Source organism: Chaetomium strumarium (genome assembly GCF_033439665.1).
Source record: "Chaetomium strumarium strain CBS 333.67 chromosome Unknown B0T15scaffold_4, whole genome shotgun sequence".
In the NCBI taxonomy this organism is placed as follows: domain Eukaryota; kingdom Fungi; phylum Ascomycota; class Sordariomycetes; order Sordariales; family Chaetomiaceae; genus Chaetomium; species Chaetomium strumarium.
The window spans coordinates 1-16,489 of record NW_026944432.1 but is presented as its reverse complement, the minus strand read 5'-3'; the positions used below and the strand labels follow the sequence as shown (position 1 = coordinate 16,489).

At 54.6% G+C, this 16,489-nt stretch overlaps 5 protein-coding genes across 5 annotated transcripts; 2 read left to right on the top strand and 3 right to left on the bottom strand.

The window, feature by feature from the left end:
* Positions 1–15: 15 nt before the first annotated feature.
* B0T15DRAFT_493191 (uncharacterized protein) lies at positions 16–1,241 on the top strand (the record flags this gene model as incomplete). The annotated part of the gene is made up of 4 exons (XM_062866928.1): positions 16–471; positions 563–744; positions 793–985; positions 1,035–1,241. The coding sequence occupies 4 exons, from the start codon at positions 16–18 to the stop codon at positions 1,239–1,241; spliced, it is 1,038 nt and encodes a 345-aa protein (XP_062720761.1).
* Positions 1,242–1,342: 101 nt separating this feature from the next.
* On the bottom strand, positions 1,343–4,065 carry B0T15DRAFT_531011 (family 36 glycoside hydrolase). The gene has a single exon (XM_062869214.1). The coding sequence runs from the start codon at positions 3,875–3,877 to the stop codon at positions 1,736–1,738; it is 2,142 nt and encodes a 713-aa protein (XP_062720760.1). The 5' UTR covers positions 3,878–4,065; the 3' UTR covers positions 1,343–1,735.
* Positions 4,066–4,538: 473 nt separating this feature from the next.
* Positions 4,539–6,160, bottom strand: B0T15DRAFT_493189 (KR domain-containing protein; the record flags this gene model as incomplete). The annotated part of the gene is made up of 3 exons (XM_062866927.1): positions 4,539–4,968; positions 5,038–5,814; positions 5,871–6,160. The coding sequence occupies 3 exons, from the start codon at positions 6,158–6,160 to the stop codon at positions 4,539–4,541; spliced, it is 1,497 nt and encodes a 498-aa protein (XP_062720759.1).
* Positions 6,161–6,193: 33 nt separating this feature from the next.
* B0T15DRAFT_493188 (polyketide synthase dehydratase-domain-containing protein) lies at positions 6,194–9,544 on the bottom strand (the record flags this gene model as incomplete). Its single annotated transcript, XM_062866926.1, has 7 exons — positions 6,194–6,449; positions 6,687–7,074; positions 7,150–7,648; positions 7,739–8,623; positions 8,699–8,866; positions 8,926–8,972; positions 9,535–9,544. 7 exons carry the CDS (start codon positions 9,542–9,544, stop codon positions 6,194–6,196), a joined length of 2,253 nt encoding a protein of 750 aa, XP_062720758.1.
* B0T15DRAFT_531003 (uncharacterized protein) lies at positions 9,515–10,026 on the top strand. Its single transcript, XM_062869213.1, has 2 exons — positions 9,515–9,836; positions 9,888–10,026. The coding sequence occupies exon 1, from the start codon at positions 9,573–9,575 to the stop codon at positions 9,834–9,836; it is 264 nt and encodes an 87-aa protein (XP_062720757.1). The 5' UTR covers positions 9,515–9,572; the 3' UTR covers positions 9,888–10,026.
* The last annotated feature ends 6,463 nt before the right edge of the window (positions 10,027–16,489 follow it).

Genomic DNA, 16,489 nt, shown 5'->3' with positions numbered 1-16,489 from the left:
GAGTGGGTGTCCTACATGGACAGTCCGACCAATGAGCGGCGCGCCCAATGGTATAAGGATCTCAACTTTGGCGGCGTCAGCGACTGGGCCGTCGACCTGCAGGCCGAGTGCAAGGCTAATTCCGATTCGAACGTCGATATTGACGCTATGGACCCCTCCTATAAGTGCGAGCTCAAGGACTATAACAACCTCGATGGCGTGATCACGGACGCCGACAAGTCTTTGGGAGAGTGCGTCGCTATGAACGCCATCAGGGCTTTCCAGAGGATGATCGACAAGTCCATGAGCGGCTACGACGACGTCTTCGGCTTCTATCGCAACTTCATGCACGACACACTGAGCGAGCGTCTCTGCGGCATGATGATCGACGGCGAGCAGCCAATTGCCGGCTTCTTCGACTGCTACTACACCGAGGGCGAAGTCGGTGAGCGCAAGGACGCCAGCAAGTACGACTGCAAATCCGCCCAACGAGTACATGCAGAGTTATACCTTCTTCTAGGAGCTACACGATAGCGATGGCCTTAATAAGACGCTTGCCAATGAGGGTATTGACCTGGAATAGGTCGACTTTGGCAAGTACACGCAGGAGTTCCGCTACGAGCAGACCTCTGGCGGTATAGGCATGTGCTTCAACTTCGACAAGGTGCACTGGGGCTTCCCCGCCGGCAAGCCGGACTTCGAGGTGCCGAACCCCAAGACCGTAGTGGACAAGGCGCGTAAGAACTTCGACACCATATGGACCTAGTACGACGATATATATATGATGCTCGGCCTTGACCTGTTCGAGGGCAGTCCGGCCGATGCCGTCGAGGTCCTCGCTATGCCCGTGTTCCTCCTCGAGGACGCCGTAGAGTCGATAAAGGAGGTCAAGAAGATCGGTCAGGACGAGCAGCGGCGGAGGACCAAGCACCTCACCCTCAAGATCGTCGAGGGCATCCTCTTCCTTATCCCCTTTGTGGGCGCCGCCATTGGCAACCTGGGCCGCGTCGGCGCCATGATGGCGCGTGCTGATTGCCGTCTACTCCCTCGTCGAGAATCCCGAGATAGCACCCGTCGCCATCCTTGCCATGGTGCTCGGCGGCCTCGGCGCAGGCGGCACCCGCCGCGCTCTGCGCTACCGCGAGCTCTCCATCGTAAAGGGCAAGCTGAGCCCACAGCAGAAGACCAATCTCGGGGCCTCGTTCCGAGCGAACAATCCCAAGGTCGAGTTACTCACGGGCAAAATCTGCCCTGAGCGCTAAGGGGGAGGGGCAAGCCCTTGATAGTAATACGAAGATATGCAAACCGCAGTCTCGTCAGTTGTTTTTTGAGAGTTCGCGGGAAATGATATATCTACCCCACCCTTAGTTAGGGCTTTGTTTGGTATCTTAACATGCGGACACGCGGAACTCCATGCCACAGGGTTACGATGGACTTCTACTCCCCAGCTTCGCGGCACCTTCTCATTTTGTAGCAATCTATGGGCAACAACTCAAGGGGATGGGCTGTGTGACGTGTCTCGGCTTAGGATCGTTGAGGTTGTTTTATAAGCTGTTTGTTCTAGCTAGGCTATTCCCACAAACTGTGCGCCATCTGTCAGAATGAACAGAGTGACAAGATGCATTTGAACTGGACGACGACCGTGTGCGAGCCACTAGCTACTAGTACCTAAGTATACGAACCTACTTACTACTTCTAGGCAGAGTTGAACTGCGGAACGCAGCACTTCTCCCATCAGCCAACCCAATGGTGAAGTCTAAACTGCACCTCTTCGCACAAGGACAACTTGGCTATCGAAAGCCGATGCACCAACGACCTTAAGGCAGTCGCCATCCATGTTGACTGCTAGAGGAGTGAGCACCTCAACGATTCGCCAATCCGTCCCGGGCAGTTGGACAGAGAATTCCTCGGGTGTCTGCTCGAAAGTGTGTATGACGACAATTCCATCGTCTTCCGTGGTCCGAACCACGCCTTGCCAGCCTCTTGGGTGGCGCCAGCTGGGCCCGATATCGCCCTTGATTCGACTCTTGCCATACTTGATAGCCGGAACAGCTTTCTGGTAGAGCTCGATTGCAGACTCCACAACGGAGAGTTGAGTTTCATCCAGGTCAAGGATATCGCCGGAAAGACACATCCGGCCCAAGAATGTCGCCGCCATGCTGTAGTTCATTCGTTGAAGAGAGTCGTTTTGGCGCAGGACAGCCCAGATTTGAGACTGCCGGGGCAGCATCAGCCGGTGTACGGCCGCGGCGATGATGGGTATCTCGATTGTCTCGTGCGCGTCCGAGTAGCTGCACATTGCGGCACGCTGGAGAAACGACGCCTCCATACGGTGTCCGCCAGCCGAGACGAGTTCGATCACTAGGTCGGGCAACGCCTCTCTGATCCGGTCAAATATCGCATGGGAGCCTTCGCCCTGGCGCCGCAACCCCTCTCCTAGCCCGTCGGGATGGTCGACACCAATGCCGAGCGTTTCGCTGTAGTCGATCTTGACATAACCAAACCCGGCTTGACCAAGCATTCCAATGACACGGTCCTCAATGTACGCCTTCGCATAGGGATCGTGCAAGTTCCAGGCGCGACGGAGCCCCAACGTTAGTGGTTTCCCATCTCTTGTCAGCATGTGGTCGGTCTCAGCGAACGCGTCTGAGTCTTTCGCCACATGCTCAGGCTCCATCCAGATACCCGGAACAAGCCCGCGTTTCCTGATTGCTGCCGCCGTACCTGCCAGTCCGTTGGGAAATCGACTTGGATGCGCGCGCCAGTCGCCCAGAGTCGTCGCCCAGTGTGCACCCGAGTTCATTGGCATGTACCAACCCGCGTCGATGACCAAGTAGCGGACACCAAGCGGCGCGATCCTGTCGGCAATAGCGAGCAACTGGTCTTCGCGAGGCTCTCCCCAGCTTGTGCAGTAGTCGTTGTAAACGATCGGTAGGTCCTGCTCCATTGCTGGCTGGGCTTCGATCGCGGGAACATCAACGCTGATCAGGCGATCGCAAGCTTCATCCACCGATCCGGCGACACATGTCAAGTGAGCCTGTGGAGTGGTAAACGACTGGCCTGGCTCGACTGTCTTTGTCCAGTGACCGAATTCTCGGTCTGCCAGTCCACCGGCGAGAACCAGATCATCAAACCGCCGACCCAGCTCAAGCTGCCAGCTCGTAGGAATCGCCAACCGCGCCCCCCAGACCACTTTCGCTTCCGTGTCCTCGACCAGCACGGTTGGGAACCACCCGCGCACCGGCATGGACCCAACCTGGCCGAATCGCTCCGAGAAGTTCATGTTGCCCGCCCAGGATCTTTCTAGGTGGAGCTGCTCGATGGATTCGGTAACCATACGTCCTTCAGCGGACCAGACAGACCGGAATCGGTGAGCGCGGAGGCGACAAGGTGCGTCGTCGGTGGCGTAAGGGGTGATGCCGCTCAGAGAGAACGACGTCAACAACTCGAGTCGAACTGGAGAGCTAGAGTTGTTCTCGAAAACGGTCTCACTCTGGACTGTGAGCCCCCGGAAACCGGCAGAAAGGCGGTGCTTGATGTGCAGTCCGGTATCGTCGTACAGCGTTGTGACTACTGTGTTTGCTTCCACCCGTTGATCCAGAAGCCGGAACCGATCAATGGACGACGACCACAGCAGGGTTCGGCCCGTGCCGAGTTGTGGCGGCTCGTCGTCGCCCGATAGCTTGACATGCACCAACGGCTCGACAACCATTGCTGGCCTGGCTTTGGAGTGGCTACGAACCCAGCTTTCGTTCGCCACGGTTGGGCGCCGCTGTGCTAGGTCGCTCATCGCCGTGGGATACAGCCATAATCCGACTTGTCCTTCTGGAGCGATCAGGTACCGGGCTGTCATGTCCCCGAGAACATGCTCGGACAAGATGGAGAGATGGCTGGCCATGACGGAGTCCTCGGCGATATTCTGTGAGTTGTATGGTAGATTTGGAATTTCTCGCTGATGTGGCTGACGCAGTGATCAAAACGAGTCTACGAACATGGGCGAGTGCGGTGTGGAGGATGGATGGATGGATGGATCGATGGGTGGATTGGTGGATGGAAGGATTCATTTCGCCCAGAGGCACGGGGCCCTTGGCACGCTACGGATAACTACATCCGGTTCGTTGAAGTTCGGTCGTGAACTCGTCCAGCGCTCCGAACAGTTCAATCAATCCAATCCTGAGCCGCCCATCGGATTGGATTGAACATTTTGAGGTGCAATCACTGAACTGTTAAGTCGAGAGTACAAAAATGGGACGTCGGCGAGGCTCTTAGTTATGCCAAGGGCGGGCTAGGCCGTGCGAGCGGGGGCAGTTCAGACGCGGCGCTATACCCGATCGGGAGTTGCGCCATTCCCGGCGGGTGCGACAGCGAGTTTGCAACTTCAACAACTTCTGTTCTTACCTCTCCACCTCCATCAAATGGTGAACTCGATGTTTGCTTTTACATATCAGCCAGAACAGGGAGTCAGCAAAATGGCGTACGACAGCATGACTTTTCGCAACCACCAAGATGCACTACTTAGTAGGTAGTTTAGTACTACTCTCTTCTACCTGGTACTAGTACTAAATCTGCTCCTGCACAGTACTAGGAACCGCCTTGGACATGACAGCAATCTGCGCTGCCAAAGCCTGGATGCTGCCCGCGCCGAGGACGTCAAATAAGCTGGGCTCGGCCTGCAGATGCGCGACAATCCAGTTGCGGATCTCCACGGCCGCCAGCGAGTCAGTTCCATAGGCGTGCAGCGGGCGGCCGGCATCGACATTGTCGACGTCGGTTTGCAGCTCCCGGGCCAGCCGGCGCCGCAGGGCGCTACTCACCACGTCGGTAGCCTCGCGCAGCGACTGCACCCGCCCCAGCTGCGCGGTAATAAGCGACTCGACTTCCTCACTATCACGTCCGGTGGCAGCAGCATCTGCATCCGCATCGGCGACGACACCACTCTTCCTTAGATAGGCAAAGCGGGGATCGTCAAAGCAGAAGGGCCGCGCCAACCTCGCCGACTGTAGGATGCCGCCGGTGGGCAAGCCGCAGACGATCTGCGCAGGCAGCGGCTGCTTCTACCAGCACCCCGCGATGGCCGCCGTCATGAGCCGGTGGAACTCGGGCTCGCGGATGCCCACGGCTTCCCATTTCTTGAGGTTGGTGGCGCCCCCGCGCTCGGTGGCGATGAGCCCGATGCCCAACATGAGCCCGAGATCAACCGCGACGGCGGGCAGGCCTCGCCGGCGACGGTACTGGGCCAGGGCGTCCTGGTATGTGTTGCCGGCGGCGTAGTTGGCCTGGCCGCGGTTGCCGACGACGCCGGCGATGGAACTGAGCATGACGAAGAAGTCCAGGCCTCTTTCGTTTTCGTTTCCGTTCTCGTGGGGCAGTAGCAGCTGGTGCAGCAGCCAGGAACCGTGCATCTTGGGCCGGGTCGCGTGCCGCCATTGGTCGTGCGTCATGTTGTCGAAGACCGAGTCGTCGAGCACGGCGGCGCACTGGATCACGCCGCGGATCGGCGGCTTCTCGGCCGCACAGCGCCCCAGCACCACCCGCATGGACGCCTCGTCAGATGCGTCGGCCGCGTAGAGCGTGGCCTGCACGCCCACCGCAGCCAGGTCTTGCGTCAAGGAGGCCGCGTTCCGGGAGGATGGTCCCGATCGAGACACGATGGCAAGATGCCGGGCCCCCTTGCGGGCGAGGAAGGTGGCAAGATTGGTCCCCAAGCCGCCTGTTCCGCCGACGAGCAGATACGTGGCGCCGGCATCGAGGACGAGCGGATTGGCGACATCCGCACTGACGGGAACCATGTCGTCGGCCTCAAAACACAGGATGGTTGTGTCCCGCGTGTGCGAGCTGGCCCAGCCGAGTGCTTCCTCCGCTTGTGAAGCCCGCCATGTCGTTCGTGGCACTGGCTGCTGAAAGCGGTTCTGGCGCTGCAGTTCCGCTGCGCTGCCATCTCTTCTTCTTCATCGGTCATAATACGGCTGAGACGGCCGTCCTCGACCCATCGATTGATGCAGAGGCATCCGTCCCGCTCCACGTATTCCCGATCTGTGGTGCTCGATGTGACCATAGGTGACAGCATCTGCGCGACCTCGGCTGCTGAGCGGTCCTCCCTGTCCTCAAGGAGCAGGTACCTCGGGTCGAGGTGGATGTTTTCGTTCTTCAAGACGCGCAGATACCCCAGGGCTGCCTGCATGGCTGGATCCTCGCCCTTGGCGACCCACAGCACTCACGCGCTGTTGAGGAGCAACGTCTTGAGGGCGGCGAAGTCTTGGGGCGATATGTCTTGTAGGAATGCGGACTGTGTTTCCAAGAGGAAAACGAGCATCTTCCCCCGCAGACGGTCTAGTTTAAGTTCTGCTGACCACCGCACCGGCTCGGTGGGCATGCCCCTTGACGCCAGCTGCGACAATAGTTGGTTGGAGAGTTCCTTCAGTTCGGTGTCGGGCTCAGCAGGTTGGATCAGCACGATTGTCTGGCTGTTACTGGCCGGAGTACTAGTAGTACTAATACCATTATTCATCTCGACCTCCTTCCTCGCGAGTGTCCAGCCAGACGTTGGCGAGCAATACAAAAAGGACCAAGGGGACTGCGGATTCCCTCAGCCCAGCTCTCCCTCTCCCCGGACGAGCAAGACCCCGCCGGCACGGATGCATTTCTCCAGTTGCTGACTCTGCGCAGTGGCCAATGTACTGCTGTCGTGGACGACGACCATATCGTACCGACCTTCCGCCTCTGCCAAGACATCCGGTGTGAGGACTTCGGCTGACAGCGCGGCGTCGGACCTCAGCGACGACAACCTTTCCTGCAGGGCAGACATGGTCTCTGCCTCCGGAACCAGGACGGTATACTGCGAGCAGCGCATGTTCTTTTTATCATCACCCACGCCCTCATCCTGCGTGGACTCGGAGTGCAAAGTGGGCAGCAGCGAGTCGACGACAAGGTCGGAGGGCCCAATCTCGAGGACGGCCAAGAAGTCCGGGTTCTTGTGGGCAGCCAGATCAACGATGCTCGCTATCATGGCGCCGCTCTTTTTAAAGAAGTAGCTCTCTAGCTTTGCGTTGTCAAGCAAAGCGATATCGGGTTTCCAGACCAGCGTTCCCACAGGCGCTTTGATGTTAGGGGAAGGGGAAGTGCTAGTATCCGCAGTGGTAGAGGATGGCGGCAGTTCTCTGCATCGCGTACCCTGGACGATGATGTTGGGCTCGTCGAATGCCATGTCGGACGAGACATAGTTGTCGGCCACGAGATCCTGCACTCCGCGACGCTCGACGAGGCAGCAGCTGCGCAGCTGGTCGCCGGGTGTGTTGGGTATGCTCGGGTAGAAGATCAAGCTGTCGAACGCAATAGGAACAGCCGCGCGTCGCAAGTCAAGCTGGTCATCACCCCCTTCCTGTTTGCCGTCTGTCACCATCAGGGCGGCAAACATGGAGTGGAAGATGGCGTCGAGGGTGGCCGGGTGGATGAGGTGCGTGCTCTGGGCGCCGGCCGGCATGGATTCCCTGGTGTCGGCGACCGTCACCGTGGCTGCGCAGCGATGGGGCCCGGCGGCGATCTCGGCCAGGCCCTGGAAGAGGGGGCCGTACTGAAGACCGGCATCACGGGTGGCCCGGTAAAAGACAGCCGGGTCGATGGTGTGCGTACAGCTGTCGATGGCTGCCGTGTACTCTGCCCTCGCCCTCTGCTACAGCAGCTTCTTCCCTGTGGTCTATGTTGCTCCTCCTCCCTCTTCCTCCTGTTCTTCTTGTGCATGGGCATGAGCATGATATCGCACCGTGACGCGCCTGGAACTGGCCGGGTCCAGGGAGCGGCCGTCCGAGCAGACCTGGATGGCGAAGTCCCAGGCTTTCTCGCGGTCGTCGCTTATGTCGTCGTCGTACTGCAGCTGCAGCACCACCTCGATGCCCGCCGGGTCGTCTGGAACCACGATGGCTTTGGCGATGCGCACATGCTGCAGTTTGATGCTTTCGATTGCCAGGATTGGGCGGTCCCCGTTCTGATCCCCGTACTGCAAGGCGAGCTGCCGAACGGCCTCCGGCACCATGGTCAGACTGCCGGCGCCGGGGAAGAGCGTGCTAGACTGCACGACGTGATGTCGGAGCCAGGGCTGCTCCTGGACGCGGAGACTGTTGCGCCACCGAGGCTGCTTCGCACTGGCGTCTGCGGCTGGCGTGCCGAGGAGATCGCGGCGGCCGAAGGTGCGTAGGCGGTGGTTCCGGCTGACACGCGACTCGGCCCAGTAGCTCAGGGAATGATCCCACGGATACGAGGGCAGATCAACGAGCGGCTTGATACTAGAAGTATCCAGTGGTGACCGGCTGACGGCGCTGACGCAGACCGGCACCCCGTGCATATACAGCTCCGAGGCCGCGCGAACTGCCGACTCGGCCGCGTCCTCTCCGCGGTAGAGGAAGGAGGTGTAGGCGACCGTGGAGATGCCGTGGTGTTGCAGGATCTGGCGCAGGGGACCCTTGAGCGCCGAGTGCGGGCCCACCTCTAACAGCAAGTCGAAGGCGGAGGAGTCGCCGGGGCGAGGAGTACGTCGGCGGCGTCGAGACTGGGAGGATGGATGATCGTGCTGCAGCTGCAGCAGGGCTGCCACGGCGTCGGCGAAGAGAACGGGCGAGACAAAGTTCTGCACCCAGTAGTCCGGCCCGAGCTAGTCGGGAGTAGAGACGAGTTGGCCGGTGAAGCTGGAGGCCATGGGGATCTGGAGGTGTTCCACTGCGCTAACGTCCACCCTGTTCCTTGGAACACGGGGAGTGATGACGGCGGTCTTGTCGCTGTCCTTGTCGGGGCCTTGTCGACGAAAGCGGGGGGAGATGATATTGCGGTAGTTGGGTTCAGAGAATGGCTGGAGAGACTGGAGGAGAGTGCTGCTGCTTGTGCTACTCCTGCTGACCTAGAGCGGAATCCCGCCGTGAAACTGCTCGACTTCTATCGTCAGCTTATCGTCGACACCCCCCGGGGCGGCCCGCCGTCGTCGGCCAGACTCTGCTTGCAAAAGACTATGCGTGTCAGCAAGTCTCTCGCCACGTTCGGCCAGATTCAGCCCGAATGGATGGCCGCTTGGGTGCAGGACTGGCTAGAGCATTGAATGATCCGCAGACATGGTGTACGAGTATAGGGGGGGCGGGGAGGCTGTATCAGGATTCAGGACAATGAGAGGTTTGATGAGGCTGTCAGAGTGCAGATGGCGTTTCTTGCGAAATATCTGCGGTCATATTTATTATGACATATTTATCTAGAGCTTTGGAGATTTCCTGTTTACAGCGTCATATTCAGCGAATATTTCGAGATAGAAGCCCCTTAACGTACATGATAAGCGAGCGACGCAGATAAGCGAGCGACGCACTTTCAGTGCGACGCGCCTCCTCTAAACTTTTCCACCAAATACCACCGCAACAAGCCATGCGTAGCCCCTCAAAAGAAGCCAGGCTTCTTTTAGCCCTCGAAGCTATCAAACAGAGCGAGAATCTCAGTATCCGGGCAGTAGCCAAGCTACAGTCAGGGTTCAAAAGTCTGTCACACCCCACATCAATTAAACGCGCGTCGCGACATGACACGCACCATCTTCCATCTTCTAACCAACCCAACTGTAGCCCACCATGGTCAATTTGGCCGAAATCGGGGCCAAATTGACGGCCGGCCGTCAACCTGGCCAGGAACTATCACCGACTGCACGTGTAGCTATTATAGGTGCCGTTGCAGCCGGGGCTAGCCAGTCAGCTATTGCCCGCGCGTTTCGCATCGACAGGACGGCTGTCTACCGCATCCTTCAACGGTTCGAATCATCTACCACTGTTGAGTCCAAGCCTCGAACAGGCCGGCTAGAGATTCTTATATGTCGGGAAAAGCGGTATATCCTATAATTGGCTAAACGGCGTCCCTAGCTTATAACCTAGATGCTGATTAATACTATGGACGGCCGTATCTCCCGATTAACGATATACCGGGTTCTTCGCTATCATCGGATACGTAAGTGGCGTATATAAAAGAGAATCCTATTGACGAAGGCAGTAGCAAAGGATAGATATTAATTTGCTTGCCTTTGGTTGAAGGATATCGAGATCTTGATCCGAGTAAGTGACTTGGAAGTTAACCTTGGATTTTATTAACTAACCTCTAGTCTATCTTTACCGACGAATCGTCTTGCCAAAACAATTCGAGTAACCTAATAACTTGGGTCTTCCGGTTCCCTTCTTAAAAATGGGATAAGAGCTTCGTCAACCTCTAGAGCTATAGTAAAGGTACGATTTCGATTATAATTTGGGGTGGCATTTAGAAAGGGGGGAGGACCGACCTTATTATTATAGAACGTGACTACCAACCACTGTAAAAAAGAGGATATAGCTCTTGGAGTTATTAGCAGGCATTGGAAAAGGGTCTTCTTCTAATTTACAATGGTACTTGGCACTTCTAGCAGGATAATGCCCGAGTATATATATCTATATCCTCGACCGAGTGGCTGATGAAGTATATGATCGAGGTCCTACCCAACTGGCCAGCCTATAGCCCAGATCTTAATCCAATCGAGCATATATAGGCTCTATTAAAACGGAGGATAAAGCAGCTATATCTAGATGTCTAGTTACTCAAGAAAAACCAGCTAGATATGGCTGAGTTTACTCGATGTCTTCGGGTATGTTGGTGGGCAATTGACCAGGCTCAAATTGACGGTCTCATTGACTCAATGCCCCGGCGATTGGCTATAGTCCAGAAAGCTAGGGGTTGGTATACAAAATATTGATGGCTAGAACCAGGGCTTCTATCTGTATATATCTATTTTGCTAGGAATGTTGGTGGTGTTGCGTTATGTAGAGATATGTTGATGGTTGTGGTGATCTAGAAAACGGGTGGCGGGGGATTTTGATGTGGGGTGTGACAGACTTTTGAACCCTGACTGTATATAACGTTCCAGAAGCAACGATTCGCCACCGGCGCAAAGGACGTGCTGCAAGACGCGATGTTCTAGCCAACTCGCGTAAGCTCACAGATCTAGAAGAAAAGTCAATAGTTCAGTATATAACTGAGCTATCTAACGTACATTATCAGCGAATGACCCACTCTCCACTACCCTACAAACATTATCTTCAATTACGAAACAACAAAACTATCAACCAACTACAATTACATCAGAAATGGCTGAATCAGATGCTTCTACAACCTCCTGGCAAGTGCGGACATTATGACCAGGCTCGCCGCATACACCATAGCACCGAACCTTCGTACGAGGCCCCCCTGCACCACCACCATCCGGCTGCATTTCTTATGCCACCTCCCCAACCACAGCCTTTTGGTCTAGTAGATCCTTTGCATCTTCTACTGCAAGTGATCCTCCAAGCTATATACGCGTTCTTTTGGCTCTTCGGCGCTTGCTTAGTGCCTCGTTGGCCTTGCGGAGCAAAGCATTCTCTGCCTGTAGGAGAGCCACCTGGTGCATTATAGCCATTGTACTCTTTGTCAGCTGGTCCACAGCAGCCAACATCGAAGTCGGGGAGGTATTTTGGTGGGTGGCAATGCGAGTCTTGATGAGCGTTGACTGTGAGTTGGCTTCTCGGGGGTTGTATGGTGTCTGGAAGACCCAAGACTGTACAGTGCCCGGCTGTGAGGTTGGGGGTGTTGGTATACGAAGCTTGATATCTAGCTTCGAAAGTACCCTCTCTGGATCGTACGGTACAAGGCCAGCCCCTGCAAAACCGCCCTGTATATTCCTCTTGGTAATAGAGGCAAAGAAGGCCGCGCGAAAGGTACAAAGGAACTCGAGCTTGCTTATATAGTTGATATACGCGCGTATTAAGTCTTCGATCTGGCGACCGTACGCCTGCTTCAACGGCCCAAAGCAGCCAACATCAAGTGGCTGGAGGATGTAGGGGGAATGTGGAGGTAACGTGATTTATAAGCGAGTCGTGGGTATAAGCGGGCTGTGGCTTTCCAAACGCGACATATCACATTTCCACTTAACATCAATTTTCTCTATAACCCGATATACCCTCCCCCTCAAAAGAAGCTAGGGTAGTCTTAGCCCTCGAAACTCTTCGGAGCGATAAAAAGCTACGGCTTGAAGCTATAGCTAGGCTTTATAACGTACCGGCTTCAACCCTCAGGGACCGACGCGCTAGCAAGCCTATACGACGCGACTGTACGGCCAATTCGAAGAAGCCTACGGAATCCGAGGAGCAGGCTGTTGTTCAATATATCATTGACCTAGTTGCATATGGATTTCTACCTAGACTCGCTAGTATGGAAGATATAGCCAACTAACTGCTATATATATATAATACGCCCTCTATTGGCAAGCTCTACGCCTATAACTTCGTCAGGCGTAAGCCAGAGCTTAAGATGCGTTAGGTACGTCGGTACGACTACTAGAGGGCCAAGTATAAGGACCCAAAGGTTATTCGCGAGTGGTTTGCACTTGTTTAGAATACTAAGGCCAAGTTTGGGATCTTAGACGACGATATCTATAACTGCGACGAGACTAGGTTTATAATAGGTATTATCTATACAGGTATAGTCGTTACAACCTCTGACGGCTATAGTAGGGCAAAGCTAGCCTAGCCCGGCAATCGCAAATGGACAATGGTAATCTAGGGAGTCAATGCTCTTGGCTAGGCTATCCGTCCGTTCATTATCTTAGCTAGGCAGTACTATCTTAGCAACTGGTATACTAAGGCTAATCTTCCACTTGTCTAGCATATTGTAACTACTAATAACAGCTAGACTACTAATAAAGTAGGCCTTGATTAGGTTAAGTACTTCGACTACTATACAAAGTCCTATACAAAGGGTATATACTGGATGTTAATCCTCGATAGCCATAAGAGCTATTACTCGACCGAATTCGAGAACTACTGCCGGGATAATAATATCAAGACGCTCTATATGCCTGCATACTCTTCCTATAAGTGCCAGCCACTCGACGTTAGCTGTTTCGGGCTACTGAAGCGGGCGTACGGTCGCCAAATCGAGAACTTAATATGCGCGAACATTAACTATATCAGCAAGCTCGAGCTTCTCTGTGCCTTCTGCAAAGCCTTCTTTGCCTCTATAATAGAGAGCAATATATAGGGTGGCTTTATAGGGGCCGGCCTTATGCCGTACGATCTAGAGAGGGTGCTTTCTACCCTAGATGTACAGCTTTGTATACTAATACCCCCTAGCCTTACAGCCTACTATAGTACAACCTTGAGTCTTCTAGACACTATAGAACCCCTAAGAAGCCGAATCGCAGTCGACGCTCATCAAGACTCGCATTGCTAATCATCAAAATAGCTCTCCGACTTCGATATTGGCGGCTGTGGATCAACTTGCCAAGGGTACAATAGCTGTCATGCATTAGGTAGCTCTCCTTCGGTCAGAGGTCTCTTCGCTCTGCAAGGCTAACGAGGCACTAAGCAAGCGCCGCAGAGCTAAAAGAACGCGCGTGCAGCTTGGAGGATCACTTATTGTGCAAGATGCACAGGATCTACTGGATCAGAAGGCTGTGGGTAGGGAGGTAGTGGAAAATACACAGCCGGAAGGTAGTAGTACCGGGGGGGGGGGGGGGGGGGTCGTACGAAGGTTCGGTGCTGTGGTGTATGTGGCAAGCCTGGCCATAATACCTATACCTGCCGAGAGGCTGTAGAATCGTCTGATTCAGCTGTTTCTGATGTAATTGTAGTTAGTTGATACTGTTGTTGTATTTTGGACGGTTGTTGTTATAGAGTAGTGGAAAAGCCACGGCCCGCTTATACTCACGACTCGCTTATAAATCACGTTATGCAGAGCGTGATAATGTTGTTCTGCTGGCAGTAGAGCTCGAACTCGGTTGAGTGGTGGCTTTTATGGCCATCGAGGATCAATAACCGGTATTTGCCCTTTGTCCGAGGCGCTATATAGTAGTCGAAGTGCTTGATCCAATCAAGGCCTACTACATTGGTAGTCTAGCCATTCTCAGTGGTTATAATGCGCCAGTCGGTTGGGAGGTTGCACTCGGTATACCAGCTGGCGAGATAGTACTATGCAGCTAAGATAATAAACGGAGAGATAGCCTAGCCAAGGGCATTGACGCCTTGGATCACTGTCGCCCATTCGCAGTTGCCAGGCTGGGCTAGCTTCGCCTTGCCACGGCCATCCGAGGTTGTAACCACCATGCCCGGGAAGATAATGCCCATTATAAACCCAATCTCGTCGAAGTTATAGATATCGTCATCTACGATACTATACTTGGCCTTAACATTCTATATAAGGGCAAACAACTCGCCAATGACCTTCGGATCCTCGTACTTTGCCCTCTGGTAATCGTATCTTCGCGAATAATGCATATAGAGCTCTGGCTGGCGTTTAACAAACCGATACGCCCAGAGCTTGCCGACAAGGGGCACGTCGTGTACGCTTAGCAGTTGGTTGGCCATATCTTCTACACCACGCAGTCTCGGCGGAAAAGCTCGTACAGATAGCTCAATAATATATTGAACAATAGCCTCCTCTTCAGATTGGGTAAGCTTCTTCGAATTGGCCGTTATATCGCGTCGTGCAGGCTTGCTGGCGCGTCGCCGACCTAGGGTTCTACGGTCGACTCCGTAGATCTTCGCTGCGGCTCGTTCAGTTAGATTCTTATCGTTTTGAAGAGCTTGGAGGGCCAAGATGATTTGGCCTTCTTTTGAAGTAGTAGGCATCTTAGATATAGGAGGAATATTATTGTTAAGTGCAAAGGTGTCGCGTTGTTTAGAAAGTGGGTCATTCGCTGATATGGGTCACTCGCTGATAATGTACGTTAGTCGTTTGTGCTTATGCAGCCGCTACCTGACCCTGCACGGGGCCTGCCACTGGCGTCCCGCCAACGAGACGATCCCACCGCTGCAACCCTAAGCAGTGGCAGGCTATTCTCTGCCCCATCATTGCTGCACAGGCGAGTTGGGTGAAGTAAAGTACTACGTACCTCTTCGGGTACAATACATGCAGGTGAACACTGTAGTGCTTGATTATGTACCTTGAACATGCAGGACCAAGGTAACTTTGCTAGGTGGTAAGCTCTGGAGAGTTTGTTTCCAGTTTGACTCATACTGCAAGTCGTAAATAGCCGCGTCACATGGCAAGGGTATGTGTGAGAACTCAGTACAACCAGGACTTCCCAACATATACTCATGCGCAATACACTCATACCGCTTGTACCAGCTCGGAATGTGGCTGACTGAATGTTTCCAACCCGAAGATGAGAAACCGAAGCAGAGAGGTACCTAGGTACTTACCTACACGCACTGCACAATTCACACCTGCACACGACAGGCTTTTGCTGCGTCGACCGTTGCATCTCGGACTTGGTCGGTGGAATGCATGACACCAGAAAGCGAGATAGCAAGGAGGGGGCAGGAAAACTATCGTTGCTGTGGCCATGCCGCCAGGGAAATAATCCACAGGCTAAGGTATAGATCTTGGGCATTCGCCGATCATCTTCTACCACAATACCATCCCTAGCAGACTTGCCGTAATGATATTATGATGGGGGGGTTGGGGCGGAAGGGGCCTATGCAAGGTTCTTTACCATCATGCTGACCCATTTTGTGCCGCCGACAGAATATTATCTTCTTGTTTCTGGGTCTGAAAGACGGCGGGTCAGTATCCGACTGGCCCGAGCCACGTCCAGTCTGTGCCGGTGGAAGATGCATTTGCAATATGCCGTTAGTCACAGCTGGGTAAAGTAGGGTTACGTACCGTATAACACACCCAGGATGGCGCTGTCCTCGGCGGCCGTGTCTGACTCACATGTCCCCGACTGCTGCTTGTGCAATGGTGGCGCTGGAAGTAGCGCAAACCGGTCAAAGGCTGAAATGGCCCCACATGATTTCGTACACAATACTTAAGAGACATGCACTGGAACGCTTGGGAACGAGATGCATAACCAGTGCAAGGAGTTGAGGGCCCGGAGCGCGCTCGGTCAGAACGATGATACAGCTACGGTCCCGCTACCAACTAACCGGCGGAGAGCCACTCCAGTGGTTCCTTGGCATGGAGATTCTGCGTGACCGCTCGAAACGCTTACTCTGGCTCTCTCAGAAGTCATACATCGACAAGATCGCCACACCCGCCCAGACAGAGACCGCCTCAGGGTCAACCATAAGGAAGAATTTCTGCCATTCGAAGGCGAGGCCATTGCTCGCGACATCACTGTCTACCTCCGCAAAATTGACTCCTGCTATACGCCGCCGTCATCACGCGCCTCGACATTGCATTTGCTGTCTCAAGACTCGCTCGCTTTACAACCAACCCTGGACCTGTCCATCAGAGGGCCGCCGACCGGGTACTCCTGTACCTCAAACGGACCAGCACCCTCGCCCTCCAATTCGGTGGCGCAGATGACCTGAGCATTGCCAGTGATGCCAGTTTCGCCGACAACTCTCTGGACCGCAAAAGTAGCCAAGAATTCGCTATAAAGCTCTTTGGGGGCCTCATCGCCTGGCGAGCAAACAAGCAAGACACAGTCACCACCTCAACAACCGAGGCAGAGCTACTTGCCCTCTCGCAGGAAGCGAAGGAAGGATTC

Coding starts and splice junctions, on each gene's coding strand:
- B0T15DRAFT_531011 (XM_062869214.1), bottom strand. CDS start 3,877: ATGGCCAGCCATCTCTCCATCTTGTCCGAGCATGTTCTCGGGGACATG.
- B0T15DRAFT_531003 (XM_062869213.1), top strand. CDS start 9,573: ATGGTCAATTTGGCCGAAATCGGGGCCAAATTGACGGCCGGCCGTCAA.